Source organism: Alligator mississippiensis, chromosome 7 (assembly GCF_030867095.1).
Source record: "Alligator mississippiensis isolate rAllMis1 chromosome 7, rAllMis1, whole genome shotgun sequence".
NCBI classification, from domain to species: Eukaryota; Metazoa; Chordata; order Crocodylia; family Alligatoridae; genus Alligator; species Alligator mississippiensis.
Genome location: NC_081830.1, coordinates 65,847,861 through 65,870,069, shown reverse-complemented (window position 1 = coordinate 65,870,069; position 22,209 = coordinate 65,847,861). Strand labels below are relative to the sequence as shown.

The 22,209-nt window shown below is 46.4% G+C and overlaps 2 protein-coding genes across 4 annotated transcripts in view; one reads left to right on the top strand and one right to left on the bottom strand.

Annotated features, from left to right (window-relative positions):
* Positions 1-807: 807 nt before the first annotated feature.
* On the top strand, positions 808-5,791 carry SSR3 (signal sequence receptor subunit 3). Its single transcript, XM_006275537.4, has 5 exons — positions 808-1,011; positions 1,109-1,235; positions 2,764-2,862; positions 4,573-4,704; positions 5,250-5,791. Exons 1-5 carry the CDS (start codon positions 870-872, stop codon positions 5,314-5,316), a joined length of 567 nt encoding a protein of 188 aa, XP_006275599.1. The 5' UTR covers positions 808-869; the 3' UTR covers positions 5,317-5,791.
* A 4,086-nt stretch (positions 5,792-9,877) lies between these two features.
* Positions 9,878-22,209, bottom strand: part of KCNAB1 (potassium voltage-gated channel subfamily A regulatory beta subunit 1) — a 323,343-nt gene continuing 311,011 nt past the window's right edge. For all 3 annotated transcript variants that reach the window (XM_006275535.3, XM_006275536.3, XM_059731061.1), the window contains 3 exons: positions 19,766-19,886; positions 16,178-16,266; positions 9,878-13,216 (listed from right to left, as the gene is read on the bottom strand). In XM_006275535.3, coding sequence (XP_006275597.1) covers positions 13,127-13,216; positions 16,178-16,266; positions 19,766-19,886 — 300 coding nt within the window. In that variant the 3' untranslated portion in view covers positions 9,878-13,126. The remainder of the gene's footprint in view (positions 13,217-16,177; positions 16,267-19,765; positions 19,887-22,209) is intronic.

Below are 22,209 nucleotides of genomic sequence, written 5' to 3'. Positions count from 1 at the left end.
GACCTCCGAGCGACCCCGCTCCCGACAACGCGCCAGGCACGTCCCGGTGTCACCAGCTGTCCGGGACACAACGTTCCCCGGGCCCCTGACACTCCCCCCCGCCAGGCAGACACAGCACTGCTCATGGATATTTCGTTGCTTCGCTGTCTCTTTTAACAAAGCAAGTGAAAATCCCCACATTCACGTTCTCTCTTGCTTGAGTAATCCCATCCTCGCAGGGATTTTAGGGCGCCATCTCGCGGACAAAGCGGTATTTGTCCATACTGACTCAATCAACCAGGTCCCGGGCACTGCAAAGCAGGGGTCAGACTCCGCGGGGAAACCACAAGGCGGATGTTAAAAGTGTCCGGGAGCAAACGTCCCCGTGGGGCTGGCAGCAGGACTGCCAGAGACCGGCAGGCGGGAGCAGAGAGGCCCACGTCCCGCCGCCGACACGCGCGGAACAAAGCAACAGAAACCCACCACGGCGACGCGCCCCGCCCCGCCCCGCCCCTTTTTGCCGGGCTGGCGGGACCCCGCCCCCGCGCGCCGGCTGATTTGCATAACCGCCGCTTATTTGCATACGGGCGAGGGCGCGAAGCCCATGGCTTTGGCCCCGCCCCCTCCTCACGGCAGCTCAGTGCAGCCAATGGCGCGACACCCCCCCGCCCCACCAATGGCGTCCACGTCGCCAGCCGGGTAACCCGGAAGTACCCGCGTGCCTGTAGCCTCGCCCGGCTTCCCCCGCCTTACGTCACAGTGGGCTTCTTTCGCGGCCCAATCGTGGCGGGCGGCAGCCGCGCGACCCCGGAAGCAGTGCCGGCCAGGCCGTGCGCGCTGACGGGGCTTTGGAGCGGGCTGCTTCCGGCGGTCGTTGTCGGCGGGTTTGCATGATGGCTCCGAAGGGCGGCAGCGGGGCCCGGCAGCAGTCGGAGGAGGACCTGCTCCTGCAGGACTTCAGCCGCAACCTCTCGGCCAAGTCCTCGGCGCTCTTCTTCGGCAACGCCTTCATCGTGTCCGCCATCCCCATCTGTGAGCGCGGGCGGCGACGTGGCACGGGGTGGGTGGCGTGTGGGAGGGGGTCGGGGCATGGCGGGTCCCCTCCGGCCTGACGAGCCTCTCTCCTTAGGGCTGTACTGGCGGATCTGGCACATGGACCTGGTGCAGTCCGCGGTGCTGTACAGCGTCATGACCTTGGTCAGCACCTACCTGGTGGCCTTCGCCTACAAGAACGTCAAGTTCGTCCTCAAGCACAAGTAAGTGGCTGCGGGCGTTTGGGCGGGCAGGGCCAGGCCAGGACAGCCGCTGCCGGGAGGAGCAGATTAGGGGAGTGGAGCTGGAGCTAAGCCACTCTGCTCATGCGCTTGTACCTATTGCTGCAGGCCTGAACCTCGCAGAGCTTGAGGCACCTCTATGTTGTGGATTTGAATTGAGCAGCCCCCAAATTAACCTGCTTATTAAAAGGGCAACTGCTTGCAGAGCAGCGCCACGGTGGGGTGGAGTCCAAATTGCTCTGCTGTTGTCTGCTTTTCTCCTTGTGCTGCTGCAGCTCCCTTCAGAGCAGCCCAGGGCTCCTCAGCCCCAGCTCCAGCTCCCCTGCGCGAGACTCGCTGATGCAATGTTACTTCCATGTAAGTGGGCAGCCCCTGGGTGAAAGTGCCTGATGCCACTGTGCTGCTGACACCACCTGCATGGCAGCACTGACTGAAGGGCTTATGGGGAATCTAGTAAGGCAGAGGCTCTTGAGGGCCAGTCCCCACTCCTGCTGCTGCTTGAGGTGGCTCAGCAAACCTCTGCTGTGCCAAAGCTCAGTATAGATCCGAATTGAAAGAGCCCTTGGTTTTGGCGGGGTGGAGTTGACTTGGGTTTGGAGCTGCTTTTCGGTGGCTTTACATTCTCTGGTTAGCCATTGAATTGTCCTTGATTCTTGACTAAATTGATCTTTTAAATACCCACGTCTACCTTTCAGCTAGTGAGTTCCTGACTGGAGTCCAACTGTCAGCTCCCTTTTTAGATTTTCTTACAGTTTTAATTTACATACTTGAGTGGTTTTCACTAGGGGTATCGAACTCACCTGCATCCCTGGGACAGTTGCAGATGGTAGGGCTCCTCATGAGTCAGATCCAACCTGGGGCATGGGTAGCAGAAGCAAGGAATCTAGCAAGTGGGGACCAGAGGCAGGGTTTTTCTTGGGGAGGGGTCTGGGGACAGTGGCAGCCAGTGAGCCAAGCTCACCACTGATGGCCATGGCCTGCAGGGCTAAAGGCCCCTGAATTCTGTGACAGGCCACACCCTGCAAAGTCTGGTAGCCATGCAGGCCTTTGTTTGACACCCCTCATTTACACTCTGCAGCAATACAGAAACATGGATTAGTTTAGAAATGAGCATATTCAGCTAAATGAAAAACTGCTGCCTCAAAAGCCTGTTGTAACAGCAAAGACTGTAGGGGGTTGCAGGGCCTGGGGCAAATCAGCCTGTGCAAGGCCCCTTTAACACTGTGAGGGGTGGGGTCACAGCCACTCTGCCTGGCTCCGGGGGGCCTGGGATGGTCACCCTGATTTGTCTCCTCTCCCTCAAGACAGCCATGTGTAACAGTATATACATTGTTTTTAAAGTTGTTGCCTATGAGACATGAGATCACAGGAACTTAAATTGGAAGGCAGGAAATGTTTGCCTGTTTGACAGCCATTTGACCAAATGTTTTCACTTGCTTTTATATTCCACTTACTTTATTTTCTTCTGTTTTAATTATGATGTGAATGCATTCCTTGCATTTCCTTGCAGAGTGGCCCAGAAAAGAGAAGATGCTGTTTCCAAAGAAGTTACCCGCAAGCTTTCTGAGGCAGACAATAGGAAGATGTCTCGAAAGGAGAAAGATGAGAGGTAATCTTTGATTCTCGTTATAATGTTTTATGATGTATTCAAGGTTCATGTTAGAATATTACGCGCTGTCTCTTGCTTGGTGACTTGCCAAGCCAAGGGTGGCCAACCCATGGCTCTGGAGCCACATACGACTCTTCAGAAGTTAATATGCATCTCCTTGAATCTTTGCACAAGCACACAGTGACCAGCTTCCATATTAACTTTTGAAGAGCTGCATGTAGCCCCGGAGCCACAGGTTGACTATCCCTGTGCCAAGCCATTTGCAGTCAATGAGAGTTTATAGGTGAATACAAAAAGCCCGCAGTGAGGTTTTACTGAGTTGAGGTACAGTTGTAAACTGAAACTCTACTTGTTATGTTACTATACTATATGCAGCATTGGTACTAATTATCACCACAAGCTGTGTGTCCTTGAATGAAGGGAAAAAAACCAAACCCAACATAAGGCAAAAATGAAGCTTCATAATAGCTCTCCTAAAATAAAGTCTGAAGAATCCATTAAAAAGTATTAGGGGTGCACCAATAAAGATTTTTTTTTGGCCAGTATGGCTGACTATTAACCAGCCATATTGGCCGATACCAATATGATAGCTGATTTATAGGATTGCTTCCCCACAGCTTAGAGAGCAGTCTGTGGCGGGGGAAGGGATGTGGGGGAGGGAAGGCACCTGGGGAGGGCAGATTGAGGCCCTGACGGTGAAGGAGGGAGTGGGGCAGGGGTAGGCACTGCCCAGGCAGGGCGGTGAATGTGACCCTGGGGCCGGGGTCACATTCGGCCCCTCCCATGCCCCCCCTGCCAACTTACTGGCCAGACGCTGCTCTCCAAGCTGTTGGCCTGCATTTCTAGCCATATGCATGCAGCATTTATTGGTGACATTATTGGCTACACTGGCCCAAAAAAGCCAATTGCTGATAATGTTAATTTTCCTTTTATTGGTGCCAAGGTGACCGATATATTGGTGCACCTGTAAAAAACAAACAAACAAAAACCCCAAAATGATGCAGAGCAGCTGTTATTGAGAAATCGTGATGATTAAGGGCCTTTAAGCATAAACAGCTAGTGGCTCTCAATTTTTATTTAATGCCTAAATATTTTGGTGATGTGTGTATCGGTATTTTATTGCTAGATTAAAAACAGCATTAATACTAATGACTCTTTGGAAGTGTAGAGTACCTCTGAAAATCAAGCCATTTATTAAAAGAACAAGAGCCCTTAAACCTTGCCAGCCATACCGATACCACTTGACAAATAACATACAACATATCTTCAGTTCATTAATAACTTGGGTAGGTGACTGGGTATGACCCACATGTTAGAAAAGCCTGATTGTAGCGTACAGGAATAGGTTTTGTATTTCTTCAAATAATTTGAGCACTTTGAACTCAGAGTAGCAGCTTGTAGTTAGTTAGTTAGGGTTGGCATGCCAGCGTAGAATAAATATTACTTGAAATATATCATAAACATGCTTAACACCACAGTTGGCTTATTTTTCAGTGCCCAGGAATATGTTGCCATTTTGGCTTTTAGAAGCCCAGCACCCCATTTATGAGAATCTGTCTTTTAGTGAGAGATTTACCAGCTCTTTTTTTTTTTTACTGGCACTGTATAAGGAATGGTCCTTTTGTGAAAGGGTACTGCAACAGTGGTGTGTTTGTTCAGATTTGCATGAATCAGGAAATGTTTTAAGACTCTGATTATATTTATGTATAGAATTCTGTGGAAGAAAAATGAAGTTGCAGATTATGAAGCGACAACATTTTCCATCTTCTACAATAACACTCTCTTTCTGGTCTTGGTCATCATTGCTTCATTTTTTGTGCTGAAGAACTTCAACCCCACTGTGTATCCTTTACTATTTCATAAAAACATTTTGAAAACTGCTCCCATAAGCCTTTCCTTGATAGTCATGTAGTTTCCTAATTGTTTGTGGGTTTGAGGGTTTATTTGATTGCGTGTAGAGTTGACTATACTTCTCTTTGCTGACTTTGGGACATTAGATAAGAACATCAAGCAGAGCATACCAAGGCACATTGTACTTGCATGTGGCTCTGGAAGTTTCAGAGGTATTGTGAAGAAGGATGGTATAGAGAAACTGTCTGGGTATTGACAATTCAATTAAATGCAACTATTTGTAAAATAACAAGAGGCAATTAACATTTATACAGAATTGTCTTAGTGCCAGGAATTTTTGGGTTTAGTTTATTTCAAAATAGTTTCTGTCTTTAAGCCTTCTTCAGGCCATGGTATTTGTAGTATGTATCCTAAAATTCCCATCCAGCTAAACACCACTTCATGTGCTGCTTTTCAAATTACTACTGAATGTTTACTTCAAAAGTATTTTGTTTTGGCATTTACAGAAGTTTAAATCCTTAACATGTTCCCTACAGAAACTACATTCTGTCTATAAGTGCATCATCTGGACTGATCGCTCTGCTGTCTACAGGATCCAAGTAGACAAAACAGTGATTAGATGTTTGTACCTGTGGGTGGGTTCAGTTTTGTTGCAAAGACTTGAGAGCAGGAATATAAACATTTGCTTATAGGCTGAAAACTTAAGGGATTTTTACAGCACAGTGTAAAGTGAATGTCAAAAATATTTTTGTTCTCTTAAGATGTTCTGATGGATAGTTGGAGTGGATCAGACTTTTTTTGATTAGCAGAAAAAAGAGCATATAAGACATTTAATAAACTGAACTCCTTTGAAACACTGTTATCACAATTGGGGTGACTGTCTAATGTTTGGAGTTTCAGTAAACCCAATTGGGCTACACAGAATAGCAGAGTGAATGTTCTGCTCCAAATAAACAACAGATTCTCTTTCAAATGATGACTGTTTCTGTACAAGAGCTTCCCTTCACTTAGAAAAAAGTTACAAATCTCCCACTTTATAATTTGAAAGGTTTTAATAAAAATGAAAAGAACATCCTGATTGAAGTGGCCTCTCTACTCTTGATGCTATAAACTTCAGGAAGCACAGGGGGCTTCAAGTGGCAAAATGTTAGCAGGGCCTAGTATTTTGTGCAAGCCTCCCTTTTCCCGTGGAATTGTGTGTTTGAGTAAAAAGTTACACTCTGGTTTAAATCAGTTCCTCATTTTATCAAACAACCTTGATATAAAACAGAGTTCGAATTCTATTGGCAGACATTCTGAAACAGCTGCAAATATCAATTATTCCATTTATCTCCAAGAAAATCTGGAATCCCAGAAAAGTGGCTGGTTTACAAGTCAACATTGAGACCATTCTGCTGTCCCCTGGCGATGCATAGGGGGTGCATGTGCACCCCCTGAGCATGGCAGTGCAACCCCTACAAAAAGGCACTGTTGACACTGTCGGCAGTCTCTGTGGGCAATTGCTGCTTGCCACCCCCTGCTGCCGACACTGCCAGCAGCGTCTATGGGCAGTGAGTGATCGCTGCTGGCTGCCACTGCCAGTGGTGTCTGCAGGTGGTTGCCGACCTTTGGTTGGTGCTCACCACCCCCTCACCACCCTGCTCCCAGTGCCATAGTCCGCCGTGCCCCCCCCCCCAACCCAGCTGCCGGGGGTATTCATCGTTCATGCTTCTGTTTTTCACTTTAGTTGGATTTTCTTGCTAGTTTGCTAATTGACAGCTTCAAACAGTTCTTTTCTTCTCACATCAAAAAAACTCTTCATGCCAAAACTTACAGCTATCATAATTAGGATGTTGCTAACCCTAAAAGTGTGCATAGGGAAAGGCTATAATAGAGCACGTATAATGCTGAAATAAGAAATGGGGTACTGAACTGAACATTTGTAAACATATTTAATATACGGCTGCGTGAAATTTTGCTGGCAGTTTTGTTTCAACATTGTTTCAACTTGTTTTGAGCTTGAAACAGCAAAATAGAAACGAAACAGAAAGCTTCTAAACAACCTTGAAACGAAATGAGGCAAGTTGAAACGTTTCAAAAATTTTGAAACGTTTTGAGTTTCAAAGCTCAAGCGGGGTTTACCTGCAGGGAAACAAACTAAAGTAAGGCCTGCAGTTTTAACCCCCCTGTGCCCCAAGACAGACCCAGTCCCACAAGCACCCACGTCACGAGTTTTGCCTGTCAGCAGCTGGAGGTGCAGGGCCCCAGAACCCCTGCACCTATCTTCTTGAAAGCTGGCAGGCTTCGTTGCCTCAGCAGGGCCTAGCAAGCCTGCAATTTTGACCCTGCTGTGGCTTAACACATACATGTGACATGAGATGTTTGCTTTCAAGACTTTGAGGTGCAGTTTCCCTGAAACCCCTGCACCTATCTCCTTGAAACGTGGCAGGCTTTGTGCCCTCAGCAGGGGCTACCATTCCTGTAAGTTTCATCCAAATCAGGCCAGAAATGACAAAGTTATAGGCTGTTTCGAGCTTCCCCATTATAGCTTATGGGCGAAACGTTGAAACTTCTGACTAAATGAAATGGAACAGCGGTTTCAAATCGAAACGCTGTTCGATCAAAACAGAACAGTGCCATTTTGCACATCCCTAATATTTAACATTAATATTTATAATTTATTAAACTGAAGTGCCTGCAGATGCAGAGCTTCCAGTATGCAGTCTGAGAGTAATGCATGTTCTTGGTCTGACTTCTTTACAACATGCTAGTTTTGCTTCAAGTTTTATAAGGAAAAACTACAACCTTCACAGTGGGAAAGTTTGCAGAACAGCAGGGAGGTTGCTTTCATGTACAAATAGTGGAAATGGTGTAAAAAAGTATCCCTAGGTAGCTTGCAGCATTTTACCCCTTGTCTCTCATAATCCTGTGCCACCGGAAAACTGGTAGGCAACAGGTATTTGATTTAGATTTGGCCGATTTCGGAGGGACAATGATTCATTTTGGTGATTTGAATCACTGTCCCGATTCGATTCGGATCCAGAGATTTGGCGCTGATTGGGAGATTCGGCCATAGACTATACGGGCAGCAGTCCTCGACTCTGGACACAGCTGCCTCCAGCTGGTAAGTCTACTGTGGTGGGCTGTGGGGGGAGGGAAGGGGCACCAGGGGTGGGGGGTGCAGATCAATGCCCCCACAGCAAGGGAGGATTGGTGCTGGGACAAGCTGCCCAGCCAGGGCAGGGGGCATGGGACTTGGGGAGGGGGATTCCTGCCACTGCGTGCTGCTGGTCTGGAAGCTGTTCTTTTGGTGGCTCTTGCCACTGGTCCAGGAGGGCATGGGAGCAGGCATGTGCCCCCAGATCTGCGTGGGGTAGGCTGGGCCGGGCTGTGCTCCAGACAGGCGGTGGAAGGCGCTGGGAGTAAGGGCTATGCCCTCCTGCCACTCATGCAGTGGGGGCGGGGAGGTGCGGGATGGTGCCGCTGTGCTACCTTGGACAAGTGGCACGCAGTGACGGAAGCTGCTCCAGCCTCCCCATGCCTCCCAGACAAGCTGCAGCTTTGCCCTACCGTACCCTAACTGGGCAGCAGGGCATGGGGGCAGACGCATGTACCCAGATTGGGGCAGGGCCGGCAGCAGGGGCTATGGGGAATTTTAGGGTGGTTGCAGCCTCCCCATAATCCCTGCTCCACTGCACTCTACAGGGCAGGTAGAGCCAGGGCTGTGCTCTGGGCTGTGGCTACCTGCCTGGAACACATCCCTGGCTCCACCTGCCCCGTGCAGTGCAGCCCTGCTGGCAGGCGGCTAAGGCTAGTTGCCTGAAGCACAGCCCGGCTCAGCTCACCCTGTGCAGATCTGGGGGCACACTCCCGCTTCCAAGTCCTCCTGGACCAGCGGAAGAATGGAGGAGCCACCGGAAGAATGGCTCCTGGACAAGTGGTGTGCAGTGGCAGGAGCCCCCCTCCCTGAGTCCTGCTCCCCACCTCCCCAGCTAGGCAGCTTGTTCCAGCCCTAGCCCCAGCCCAATCCCTCCCTGTGGGGTCACTGATGTGCCGCCCCCGCCGCCGTGCCCCTTTCCTCCCTCCGCAACAGACTTACCAGCTAGAGGCAGCTGTGGCCAGCGTTGAGGACTGCTGCCTGTTTAGTCTATGGCTGAATCTCCGAATCTCTGAATTGATTCGGAGGCATCTGAATCTGTTCAGACCTTTTAATGGGTCTTCTGATTCAATTTGGATTTGGAGATTCGGCGGCCAAATAGGGCTGAATCTCCTCTGAATCGAATTGGCAAACGAAGCTTCGCACAGCCCTAGTAGGCTTATGTCAAGGCAGATGCTGCTTGTTCTTTTTGTACAGTGCATAGGCCGTAGGACAATGGGTTCTATTTTTGGTTTCTTCCCAAATACAACAGGAATAGAGTCAAATATGATTTGAGCCAAGAATGAGCCCAAACTCCCACCTCATATTCCTGCTTTTATTTTAAAATAGTTGAATACTTGATTTATAGTTAAAGGCTAAGAAAGCTTCCAACCCATACCTAAAGGTACTCAAGAAGTTCTACAAGAACCAGGAGAAACCATGCCAGATATGTAAGTTATATATAATTGAAACTTCATGAATTTTTCTTTTTTCCTTGTATATAGAACTCTCCTTTTTTTTCTATGTATAGATCACTTGCACTCTATACAAATGTGTAAACACTCTGTTTTAACTCATCAATTTGGGGGGGGGGGACAAAAGCTTTCCTGCTGTAACTCAGACTTGCTTCAACCAGGCACAGTGAACTAAAGTTGTACAGAAGCCAGACTTCTATGTCAAGAGGCCAAAGCCTCTCTTAGCTTGCAGAGACAATTTGGAGTAAAGTCACTGGCATCTTAGCAGGAGCTCTGCTTATCTGCTTGTCCTCTCTGGGACCATTCTGTTGTGCGTAGAAGTAATTTATAGGTGCAAGTTCACTAAAAGACTTCTCTTCAGTAGTTTATCACTGTGATCGTTAACTTGGGGAAGACATGATTTGCAAAGTGGTGGGGGGTTTCCTAATGAATTCAGTCCTTGATTTTAGAACTGCCTAATATTACATCATTTAGGAATTTATCAGTCTTAAAATCAGCTCTCATGCCTGTCTAATGCTCCAGTTACTGGAGTGAAAGTCAAATGGAAGCACAAGAATTATCCCAGAAGTTCTAATTGTGAAATAAGTATCTTTTTAATAGAGTTAGTTGATTTTATCTCTTCAGAAAGGAACAACATTTTTACAAGTCTGTGGTAGGGAGAAGAGAAATAAAACAGTCAGTACAAATACAATCCCTCAAGTGGTCCCCAGTCCATCAAATGCTACAGCACATGGGTAGTCCTACTGACTAATAACGCTCAGTGTCAACATACGCAAATGCTCCAGGAGCAGGGCCTCACTTTCATCCCTTTAGAAAATTGTATGTATTTTTCTGTACAGGGCAGATTCCTAATAAAAGCAAGCCAGAACAGCTCTTTCGTAGTCTGTTACTGCCAGCTCATTGAATCTTTTTAATAATCTCTCTTTGCTTTAGCTTAGTTTTTTCATGTATATGTATTGACAGGTCCTGAGGCCTGAAGCCCATTATTTTCTTTTTCTTTTGCTAGCCAATGTCACACGATAAAAAGCCTGAAAAAACATTTGAAGCTAAAAGAAAGAAAAAGCCTTTTTTATGAAGTTTAAAGAAATCATTTTCTCCAAACCTGTCCTGCTTGCATAATCAAGGTTCTCCAATCCTGTCTCTCCTTTCAGAGGAGATTGTTGTCTGTACATCAAAGAGATGACAGGAGTGTGTCTAAAGTGATGATGATTGTCTGTTTTTGTAATCTACACTGGCAGCTGCTCTTGCTTTCATACGTATGATGTTGAAGGTTAGCCCAAAGCTGGTTTATTGCTTGGCATCACATTGCTAGGCAGATTTTACATTAGCTTTCTCTGAATAATGAGCAGTGCCATCTTCCTCTTTAATGAGCATTTTTTACATTAATTCTCTACAACAGGTAGGAATTCTTAGTAACTTTGGGCTAGATTCTCTAATGGTCTGGGGAGGAGGGAGTATCAGAACTGTGCCCCAAGGTGAGAAAAGGAACTGGTCCATAATTTAGGAAATAGTTCATCTGGTAACTGCAGGAGAATAATTCATTTGCATATTAACTTCTGAAACTCTTATATTTTACACATGCTTTAAATCAGTAGTTCTTAGAGTCTTATTTAAAAGCTTTATTTCTATCAACAAAACTCACAGCATCAGTTATACCTCTGAAGTATCAGGTATAGATGCTTATAAAAATAAGCTAACAGTTTGCAGGTCAAATGAACTGTGCCAGATATCCTTCACATCTACCAATGACAATTTCCCATCCCAGTGTGTACCCTCTTGAGGGCAGCTGCTGATTGAAACATAGCAAGGTCTCAGTGAGCTAGTGGGCACGTCTACATGAGATGCTATGTCGCTGTAGTGTTGGCAGGCACAATCTGTGACACTGCAGCTATGTCACCGTAGCAATGCGCTCCCTTGCTATAGCATGTTGCTACAGTGATGTAGCAGCTAAAAATAACTGTGGACCATTGGCATGGCACAACATGGGCTGTTACTGCGCTGTCATTTAGTACTTCTAAAAGGAAGTATTAAATGATGGTGCAGTAACAACGGCAGCATAGGGGCACGTGTAGAAGCGCAAAGTGTCAGAATCTTTTTGCCTTGTTCATTTTAGTACAGAATCTCAGGCAGTTTCACTCAACTTACAGGGCTGTGCTTAGTACCTTGTGAGGATCACATCTTTTAATTGATACCAGAATCTTGCATTAGTGAACAAAAGTCAATTTTGCTTATGCTAAACAGACTTGGCCTAATATGATTGTTGCCCCACTGGAATAGTATTACTTGTATCTACATTCCAAGTAATGTTATATTGAACTAGGATCTTGCTTTTTTAAAATAACTTGCGTGCATATATTTCCTTGCCATAAGAAAAATTGCTATGTGTAATCAATTCTTCTACTTAAAAGCTTAGGTGCACAAAATGCTTTTATTGTGTCCAAGCAGAAGTTGAAGTCAAACTGCAGTTCCTGATAAACAGCAACTAAGTTCAGTTACATATACCACATATCATTGGCTTAAATACATTAAAAGAAAAACAACTTAAATATCAGTATATATGTTGTGTTTATGTGTCACAAAGTGTTGTACACACCAGATGTTCTGAAATTAAGGAAAATGGAATACCAGGGTCCTACATATGCTATATATAACTGCACCCTTCAGGATGTAATACATGGGTGAAATACTGACATGATGGATCATAAATGCATTTTACAAAGCAAAACAGCTACTGTACTTCTGAAGCTGTTCTTAAAATGACTTAATACATGTATACAGTGATTTCAGCATAGGGATGAAACACTTGCAACAAAAATTAAACTGTTTAAAAATAACTTCTCAGAAAAACTAAATATTTTACTTGTGACTGTTTTCAGCCCAAGTTAGAGAAAATGCACCACTGCACCTAAACAAATACCTCGTTTTCTTGGCATTTTACAGCAAATTTATATTTTATACAGTCATCTTAAAAGCTTATGAATATCCAAATTTGCGGTAGCTATGCCCGCAAGCAGGCAGTTTTTATAAAATATAGAGAAAAGCACTATTTAATCATGGATTCCTTGGTTCACAGTTTATGCAGAACCAGAGTTCTGCAAACAGCAATTGTTATAAACCTGGCTCGCCTCACTGGCGTTCGTTTTCTTTTGTCAGCTGTGCTCTCTTGACTTAAACTCAGATACTTCTCTTAGCAGCGTGGAGCAGTTGAGCACATTCTGTATGCAAAACACTGAAATAACCAGAATGTTTAGCAGTTGAACTCTACAACTTCTAATTAGTGTTCTGACTTCAAAGTCCTTTTTCAGCTACAGCACTAAGCTGCCTAAAGCTTAGATTCAGCATAAAAAAACTGCAAATTGAAATTCTGAACTGACTCATGTTCACTCTAAGCACTGATCTAGATGAAGAGCCTTTAAAGTTGAAATAGCCTAAAAGGTGGTTTTATTAAAACCCTAAGTTGAACCTGGCTTTTGTTAATTGAAAAAATATATCTGTACATCCTTCTTTAATTACCAAGTACCTAAAGGTTATAAATCATTTTTTGCTTTACATGTTTCACTGCATAAGCATGAGGTGCTAAGAGTAAAGTAAGAATGATTTCAGTTGGAAATAAGAAAATACAAATAATATTTTCAGTTGTAAGAGAGATCAACTGTGCTTTAGAATTTCATTGTAAGTTGGTAGCAACAGCACATACCTCGAAGAATCCAGTAACAGTAGCAGCAAGCTGCTGAATGAGTCTAATGACCGGATAGTAATTCAGTACTGTACTATGTACAGAGCATTATTTTAACCATGCAGTCCAGTTTAGTCATGCATTGCATTATGATCTATAGTCCTTCTTGCTGTAGGGTTTATTCCCCAGAATATTATCTATTTCATTTACAATATGTGATGTCATCTTTGGGAGAACCTAAGGAACAGAAGAAAAAGCAATATATGATCAGGATTGCTTACACAGCTGTTCTTGACTATAGGGTTCTAAAACTGAACTCAGCAAGTAATGAATTCTGTGTCTATACAGTTAATATGTATATGCTTATCTAGCACCTTTTTCTTCCCAAATGATGAAGACTATGTAATAGAAGACATGCTATATATTTTTTTTTAAGTATTTCACAAGTTATAGCTGTGCAGTATCACAAAACAGTGAGGGAAGGGAAATTGTGGCCAACAACCAGAGCATGTCCTCTTATGGAAAGCGATGGGCAAATCCAGGATTTCCCAAAAAGGGGTGTAGGATCAGCACCACACACTGCAGAGGTGACTTGCATCCCTAACTCCAAGCCTTCTCTGCCTCCAGGCGGAACTGATCTCAGGAGTCTCTAAGGATGTGTTTAAATCTGTATAGCAGATAAAAATGCTCCCTCCTCCTTCCCTTCCCTCCTGCTGCTGCCACTGTTGGTTTTTGGGGCATGGGGGAGGGGGCAGCACCAGAGATATCCTTGCGGCTTTGTGCTGGGGCTGGGCTCATATGGGGATAGGGACAACAGCAATAGTAGGGGAGGACAGTAGTTCCCCACTCCTGCCTCATCCCCCTGGAGCAGGCATGGGGAAAGGGGATTCACCTTGCTATTCCCACTGCTGCTTAACTCATCCCCAGCTGGCTCAGCCCACATGCAGCCTGGCTGGAGTGGACTGGAATGGCTCCAGCGGACTGGAACGGCACGTGCCTCCTGGGCCTCTCCTGCGGTGCGCGCAGAGATGGGAGCCCCGCTGCACTCCTGGACAAGTTGCCCAGGTTCCGAGCATCCCAGGGGCCCATTCACCTCAGCTCCTGCCCCACTCCCTCAATCTGCCCCCCACACCCCTTCCCTGATTTACCTACTGTGGTGGGCAGTGCTCTGCACACTGCCTGGCTGCAATCACAGCTGCCTGCAGGCTGCGTGTCTGTGTGTGCCCCTCCCATCCCACTGCAGCTGCCTGGAGCCCATGGCCAGGCTGCCTGTGGCCCTCTGCGCTGCCCTGAGGGGGGAGTATGCCTCATTAGCCCCGACCTTTTACTGCCTATGGCTGTATGCCTGCCTGCTGCACATGCCCAGGAAAAGTATCTGTGATGGGGCAAGCTTGGGACCGAGTCTCGAGCCAGCCCACCCACCTGTCTATGGGGCAGTCTGCCCAGTCTCTCCTGACACGACTTTGCTATTACAATAAACTGGTGGGAAATGTAGGAGGCTGGACATTACATGCCCTGATGCCAGGGGGTGCTATCCACGGCTCTGTACCTTCCCTACACTGTGGCCCATGCCTTGCAGATGGCATCCAAGATGTTATCATACTCCCAGCCACAAGCTGGACCAAACCCTGTCCTCTGCCAGGTCTCACACATGCACAAACTCATACTGCCCCCCCTCTCACAGTGGTCTCTTGCATTCCACTCCCTCTTGCTTGCTGCACCATACTGTGTCCTCTCTATTCTGCCCTGATGTCTCCTGGAGTGACCCTTCTGGCCATTAGGCTTATCTGATCATGCCTCAGCTAGTGACATGCAGTCTCTTGGGCCTGTCCCGTGATCCTCATTTGGATAGTGCCAGCTAATTCACCAAATGGAGGACCAAATTTGCTGTAGCCCCTCACCAGGCTTCTTATACACAACACCATGATTGCATGGGGGTTGGCCCGTGTGCTGCCATTCTGGCTGTCCTTCAGCCCTACTCCACACACCCTCTGTGGCTGCCCTTTGGACCGCCCCTTCAGCCCTACTCAATCCAGAATCAAGCTCAGTCCTTCAGGTTGTGGCGATGCACCCTACTCTGGGTGGGCCTACTGACATTCCTTCTCTCTCAGAGTCTCTCAACTGCCCCCTCCCCGGGGCCTCCAGGGTTTTGCACCCCTACGGGCTCAGGTGGCTGTTGCTGTGCCTGGCCCCACTCCTCCCTCTTAGTAACCCACCTGAAGGTGGGGGTTAGGGTTTAGGCACCCCGACCCACCTTATACCAGGGAGGTTCACGGTCCTGGTACTTAAGTGGGGCTGCCACTGGCAGTCCTACCAGGCCTCCCTATCCTGGTAGGGTACAGTTTCAGGTCATGTCCAGGACCAATGAGGCCTCCTTCTTCCTCACAGCCTCACCCTTACCTCCAAGGTGTTCTGGGAGCAGTTTAGCCCAATGTTGCCTCCTTGGCTGCTCAACACAGACTGCTGCCTCTCTGGCCTATGTTTGAAAATAGCTGCCCTCATCAGGCACCTGGCGGCTGCCTGTTCCTGCCCTTAAAGTGGCAGGCACTGAAGGTGCACTGCCACAGTATCATTTTTCACGGAGTATTCACAGAACTACCGGGACCCATTTGCCAAGATTAGTGGTAGTTCTGTGAATATTCCATGAAAAATTATACTTTACTCGCACACATTCCATGAATTTTCAACAAGTAATCCACGATTTTCTCTGGGCCCTAATTATTAGGATTGGTAATATACAATTACTTGCTTGCTAAGATTGTATCTTGCTAAGATTACTGAAACTGCTACGATTACTGTAGAACATACATGTAGATGCATACATACGCGTATAGATGCATGCTTGGAGTTACTTTATAATGGTCAATAAAAGTGATTTATTAAAGAGTTAACTGGGTCCTTGCAGGGAATGACTAGGTCCCCAGTTGGGGGAAATAAATAGGTCCCTAGGTGAGGGGGACAGAGGGAATAAACAGGTTCTTGTTTGGAGAAAACTGAAGCATACTTTAAAGCACTATCGATCCTGCTGTTTGCTCTTTCTCCATTTGGGAGGAGAACCAGATACCCCCTGGTTCTCAGGGTTACAAGGACATTACATTAAAGCTGTGTATCCTGTCACCTTGAAATAACTCCAAATATAATTAAGTAACAGCATTCTGTAATAGCAGGACTTATTTGCAGTGTGTATCTAGCACTTGCCTGTATAGCTCCAAGGTTTTCAATCAGTTGCTCTGGATTAGAAGATCCTAAAAGAACAGAGCTCACACCCTCATTCCGCAGACACCAGGCTGCGAATAAAATCACATGATTAAAAACATAGCAACTTCCATATTGAATCAGGTCAGTGATCAAACCTAGTCTGGAAATCTTTTTTTTCAACTGTGATCAATACAAGATGCTTCTAAAGAAGGTGTAAGAATCCCTTCTTACATAACCATAGAGTAGCCTGTTGATAATTCTACAAGTTCTACAAGAGTAAGTTTTTTTCCTTAAGTCCTGCCGAGTAGTTGATTAACATGTTGAAGTATGAGGGTTTTATTTCCCCTCCTAACTATGATGTTCTCATTAATAAACATTCATTTTCAAATGCCAGTGAGGGCTTAATGCCTTGTCACTGTCTGTGACATATGTGAATACACTGAATCTGCATTTGTGAATCTAAAGTTATTTTCTGTTGAATTTGTTGTTGCCAATGCATGTGTAATTTTATTTTATATTCACAATATATTCTGTGCCAGGCATTCTGGCAGCACTCCTTCTGACACTTGTGGTTGGAGTAATTTATTTATGAAGGCCCTGGGACAAACATACCAGTGTGTTCCTGAAGCCAATCATGCTTTGTGTAAATATTTCTCTCTTCAGTTTTAGATCTCCTGCCTTTCAGTGTCCTCATATTATAAGAAACAGTAAACAGATGTGATAAATTACCTTCTCAATATCATTTATTATTTTCATAGAATAATAGAAAATTAGGATTGGAAGGGACATCAGAAGGTCATCTAGTCCAACCCCCTGCACAAAGCAGGACCATTCTCAACTAGATCATCCCAGCCAAGGCTTTGTCTAGCTGGGTCTTAAAAACCTCCAAGAATGGAGCTTCCATCACCCCTCTGGGTAACCTGTTCCAGTGTTTTACTACCCTCCCAGAGGAGGAGGATCAAGGAAAGTGTGGGTCCCTTACTGAATGGGGGAGGCAACCTTGTGACAGAGGATGGAGAAAAGGCTGAAGTGTTCAATGGCTTTTTTACCTCAGTCTTCACCAGCAAGGCCAGCTCCCAAACTACTGCACTGGGCAGCACAGTTTGGGGAGGAGGTGAGCAGCTCTCTGTGCTGAAAGAACAGGTTAGGGACTACTTAGAAAAGCCGGATGTGTACAAGTCCATGCGGCTGGATGGCTTGCACCCAAGGGTGCTGAGGGAGTTAGCTGATGTTAACCACTGGCCATCATCTTTGAAAACTCATGGCAATCAAGAGAGGTCCCAGATGATTGGAAAACATAGTGCCCATATTTAAGAAAGGAAAGAAGGAGGATCCAGGGAACTACAGACCAGTCAGTCTCACCTCAGTCCCTGGAAAAATCATGGAGCAGGTCCTCAAGGAGCTAGACTGCTCTCAGTGCTGGCAGATGACAGAACCAGGAGCAATGGTCTCAAGTTGCACCAAGGGAAGTTTAGGTTGGATATGAGGAAGAATTTTTTCACTAGGAGGGTAGTAAAACACTGGAACAGGTTACCCAGAGAGGTGGTGGAATCTCCATCTTTGGAAGTTTTCAAAACCTGGCTAGACAGAGCTTTGGTTTGGATGATCTAGTTGGGGATGGTCCTGATTTGAGCAGCGGGCTGGACTAGATGACCTCCTGAGGTCCCTTTCAATCCTAACTTTTCTCCCTGTATCCACAGAGCCAGTCATCTTGTCATAGAAGGCATTCAGGTTGATCAGGCATGATTTGCCCATAGTGAATCCACACTGGCTATTCCTAATTTTCCTTCAATTGCTTAGAAATGGATTCCTTGAGGGCCTGCTCCATGATTTTTCCAAGGACTGAGGTGAGGATGACCAGTCTGTAGTTGCTCAGATCTTCTTTCTTCTCTTTCTTAAAGATGGGCACTATATTTACCCTTTTCCAATTGTCCATGACCTCTCCTGATCACCACGAGTTTTCAAAGATAATGGCCAGTGGCTCTGCAATCACATCAGCCAACTCTCTTAGCACCCTCAGCTACATCACATCTGGCTCCCCAGATGGTAGTGAGCTAGTGATCAAATTTTCTTTATTAATGTTTTCCTCCCTATTAACCAAAGCATCCCAAACAGTTCAGCAAAGAGAAGTGTTTCCAAGTCTCTGACCATTTCTTTCCCTGAGACCCTACCCTCTTTTTCCCAATAAAATAACCAAAAAAGAACACATGGTATTCCCAGTGAGAACAGACCATTGATTTACTTAGTACCTTGGCAAAATGTTGGAATGGTACTTATCATCCAGCATCTTGATGGAATCAGCTTTCATTTATTCCCTGTGATCAGAGATTATAAATCTTCTTCCTTTCAGCCTAAAATACCAGATTGTGCAATAGATCTTCTAGCGGTGTCACCTGACCATTGGTGTGTTCCTACATCCTTGTATTAGCAGGATTTTTTTTTTTTTTTTGCCAGGAGCGGTTGGTTACCTCTGGGCTATCTGAACTGTAGGATCATTTCTGTGATTGCCATCAGTGTGAAACGTTTCACTCAGGGCTTGGAGAAGGCAGCATGCTTTAAAATGATTCATGATCTCTGTTTTTGAAACAGAGTATTCTCTTGTATTTGCTACGTTAGCTGTATTTAAGGAGCAGGATATAATGAGTACCACATTACTGGGATGTTGCAAGAACTTAACAGCTTGTCTTCATTGGGGCAGACTGTGATAGGGAGCACCACTTTTAAGGTGCCCCCTTGACTCACCTGCTCTGTGCATAGTGCACACCTAAAAAAAGTCTCATGTCCACCTGAGCACCCCTGAGATTGGGAGCGGCACTGGCTGTGTCACACCAAATCGGGGCAGCCTGACCTCCTGTCAGCATGCCAGGTATGCAGAGCAAGATGGCGTGGAAAGAGCTTGTTTCACAGTGGTGCTCCAGAGCACTGAGTAGCACAGGGTCAGGATTATTTCATAGTAATCCTTACCTTGCTTTTCTGCTATCTTCAAGAAAAATGGATGCTACTTTTTTGCCAGAGGGCAATGAGCCAGTGATTAAATTAAGAACAGCAAGGAGTAGTTTAACTTGGCATTTTGTTATTCTGGAGTTTCCTTCTTTTCATTTTCTCATTGTGTTCCTTCAGTAAGAGCCTTCTTATATAAAGTCCCAGTGTATTTCCCATTAATCATTATACATCTCTGACATCTTGCTTTATGACTTCTATTAGCTAGATGATCACCTGGCTTAATCAAAATGATCATTTGATTTAAATCACTTAAATCACTATCCTTGCTGCCTGTCTTTCTAAGCATGACACTGGAAATGCAGCATGAAGCCTGCTTGTTCTCTCACTGGGCATATAAGTGTCCCTTGCTCAGAGACTTAACAGAAGGTGTGACTGCTGATGGAGTGTCCACAGCAGCATAGATTTGCACATATTTAAGGTGCATTAATCCATCAAAGATTGAGGAAGCATAAATAATTGTGCATAGGATTTACTGTCCTTGCTGTCTTTTCTCTTTCAGTATGGTGACATGAGCTAAATCAAGTATAATGAGGCAAGAGAAAAGAGAAGTGAACAATAGAAAATTCTGTTTCCAGAATTCCTTACCAACTGCTAGCTGAGGTAGTGTGCATCCAAGGCGTTCTGCCACAGGAGACAGGTCTTTCAGCTTTATTTGCTGTTTTCTTCCTTCTTCACTCACAATCTTTTCCTTTAGCCATTGGTAACACTGAGAATTAAGTATATTGGAAGTTAAAGCTAAAAGTGATTACAGACCAGGGAAAGAGAGCTGGATTCTCTTTATTCACAGACGCTGTTTGGCTTTTGGTACATTGCTTTCTGGGCTCCACTTTCTCTGGCTGTCAAAGCTAAAATCTTAACTGCCTGTTAGATGGGAAGGCCTTAGGAGCCAATACTGTGATTTTGTTGTGTCTGTGCAGCACTGAGCACACTGCTGATATGTCAGTGGTATGATAATTGGATAATTAACTCACCCAGTGTGCAGCATGGGTTTAATGACTCTTTGTAAAGCCTTTGGAAATTCCTGGAGCACTTGGTGCTTTGCAGTAGTAGAGTAAATACCATCCTCATTCTATGGTAGAGGAGCTAAGGCAGGGGTGGGCAAAATGTGGCCCACAGGCTGGATCTGGCCTACCAAATGCTTTCATCCAGCCCGTGGTGCCCACCAACAAATTGTGCCCTGCCCAGCCCTTCTGCCCATGTGTACACCCACCACAAACATACCTTATTGTGCCTCGCTCCCACCCTCACAGGCAGAAGGGCCCAGCCTGCTGCTGCAGCCCCCGGGGACCTGCTCCATTTCCCCAGTCTCCTGCTGGCTCCAGGCAGCAGGTAGGGAAGTGGCGGGGATGGGGCTGCAGGTGGGTGGGAGCATGGGGCCAGGGCTGGAAGCAGTGCAGAGCCAGTGCCCAGTGGGGCGGCAGCAGTGCGGAGCTCGGCTGGGCAGCGTGTGGGTATGAGGGATGGTGGGGGGTGTGGGGACCCCCTACACTCCCTTTATAGCAGGCAGTGGCAGCAACAGCATGTGGGCACTCAGGGCACTCATGTCTGGTGCAGGTGCCTGGTGGGGCACAGCTCCAGCCAACGCTGCACATCACAGTGAGGGCACAGCCTCTGCCAGGCCATCTGTATTGCCAGCAATCCCTGTACTTGCTGGGCACAAGAGGGAAGCCCAAGTTGCTAGAGCTGGCTGCCTTCCCTGCTGGGGCTGCGTGGCAGGAGAAGGAAGCCCCTGGTGCCTTCCCCGAGAGGCGGGGAAGGCAGCTGGCTCCAGGGCCTGGGGCTTCCCTCCCATGCCCAGCGAGTATGGGGAGCGCCAGCAATATAGATGGCCTGGAGGAGGCTGTACCCCTTGCTGAGATGTGCAGTGCTGCTCCCTGCTGGGCACCAGCACTCTGAGCACCCTGTCTGCTGCTGCTGCACCAGGGGGGGAGTGTAGGGGGTCCCCAAACCTTGCCACCCTCCCTCACACCCCACAAACACCACACACTCACACCCTGTCCCCACAACCCTCCACATATACACAACCCCCCAACATACCCTATGCCCAGCCACCCCCCCACACCCTACCATACACACATGCCCCCACCCCACCATACACATACACACCATACACCCCCCCAACCCCACCATACGCACGTGCACCATACACACACCCCCACACCCCACCATACATACACGCACCATACACACACCCACAATATACAAGACTAAGAATTTCTTTTGAGCTATTATACAATCACCTCTGTATACACTACGCAAATACAAATCATGACAAAAATATTTTAAAATTAAAATATGTCATAGTAGGTGTTTGACTTTTAAAATATGTCATAGTATTAAAATGTCATAGTAGGTGTTTGTGTGTGTGTATGGTGGGGTGTCAGGGTGTGTGTGTGTGTATGATTTGTTTTTTTTATGGTTCTAAGATGGCAACCCCCCTCCCAAAAGGAGTATTTCTGGGGGCAATGGGAGGGACTTCTGGTGGCAAGAGTCAGGGGCTAGGGGTGGAACATCCAGTGCCAAGACGGTGACCAGGGGGCAGGGCACTTGTCAAGGCTACCCATGTGACCCTTGACAGTTCACCAGAACTGGCCCTCTACTTGAAATAATTGCCCGCTCCTGAACTAAGGCATGGGTTACTAAGTGCTTTGCCCAGATTCATGCAACAGGCAATGGCAGAGCCAGGAAATGCATCTGGGTCCCCCTATTTCAGTGAACTGTTATGGTTCCTACGTGCTGCATTGCATGCCTGTGCATTTGTGGCAAATCTGTTTAGTTGCAGCAGTGCTAAGGAGTTTTATTTCTCAGCCTCACGCAGTGAGAAATTTTATTTACTTTAAAATAGTAAAGGCACGAAGGCATCCTTTAGCCTTCCACCTCCACCCAGGAGGGTTTACTTTGTAAGGTGATAGAGGAGGTTTTTTTTAGTCAGCGTATTAACAAGATTTTCAATGCTCTGCCATTTTTCGAACACTCAAACATGTGTCTGTCACAGGCCTGATAAGGACTGTACATCATGGTTAACAGCA

Coding starts and splice junctions, on each gene's coding strand:
- SSR3 (XM_006275537.4), top strand. CDS start 870: ATGATGGCTCCGAAGGGCGGCAGCGGGGCCCGGCAGCAGTCGGAGGAG. Junction 1,012..1,108: donor CGTGTCCGCCATCCCCATCT/GTGAGCGCGGGC, acceptor CTCTCTCCTTAG/GGCTGTACTGGCGGATCTGG. Junction 1,236..2,763: donor AAGTTCGTCCTCAAGCACAA/GTAAGTGGCTGC, acceptor ATTTCCTTGCAG/AGTGGCCCAGAAAAGAGAAG.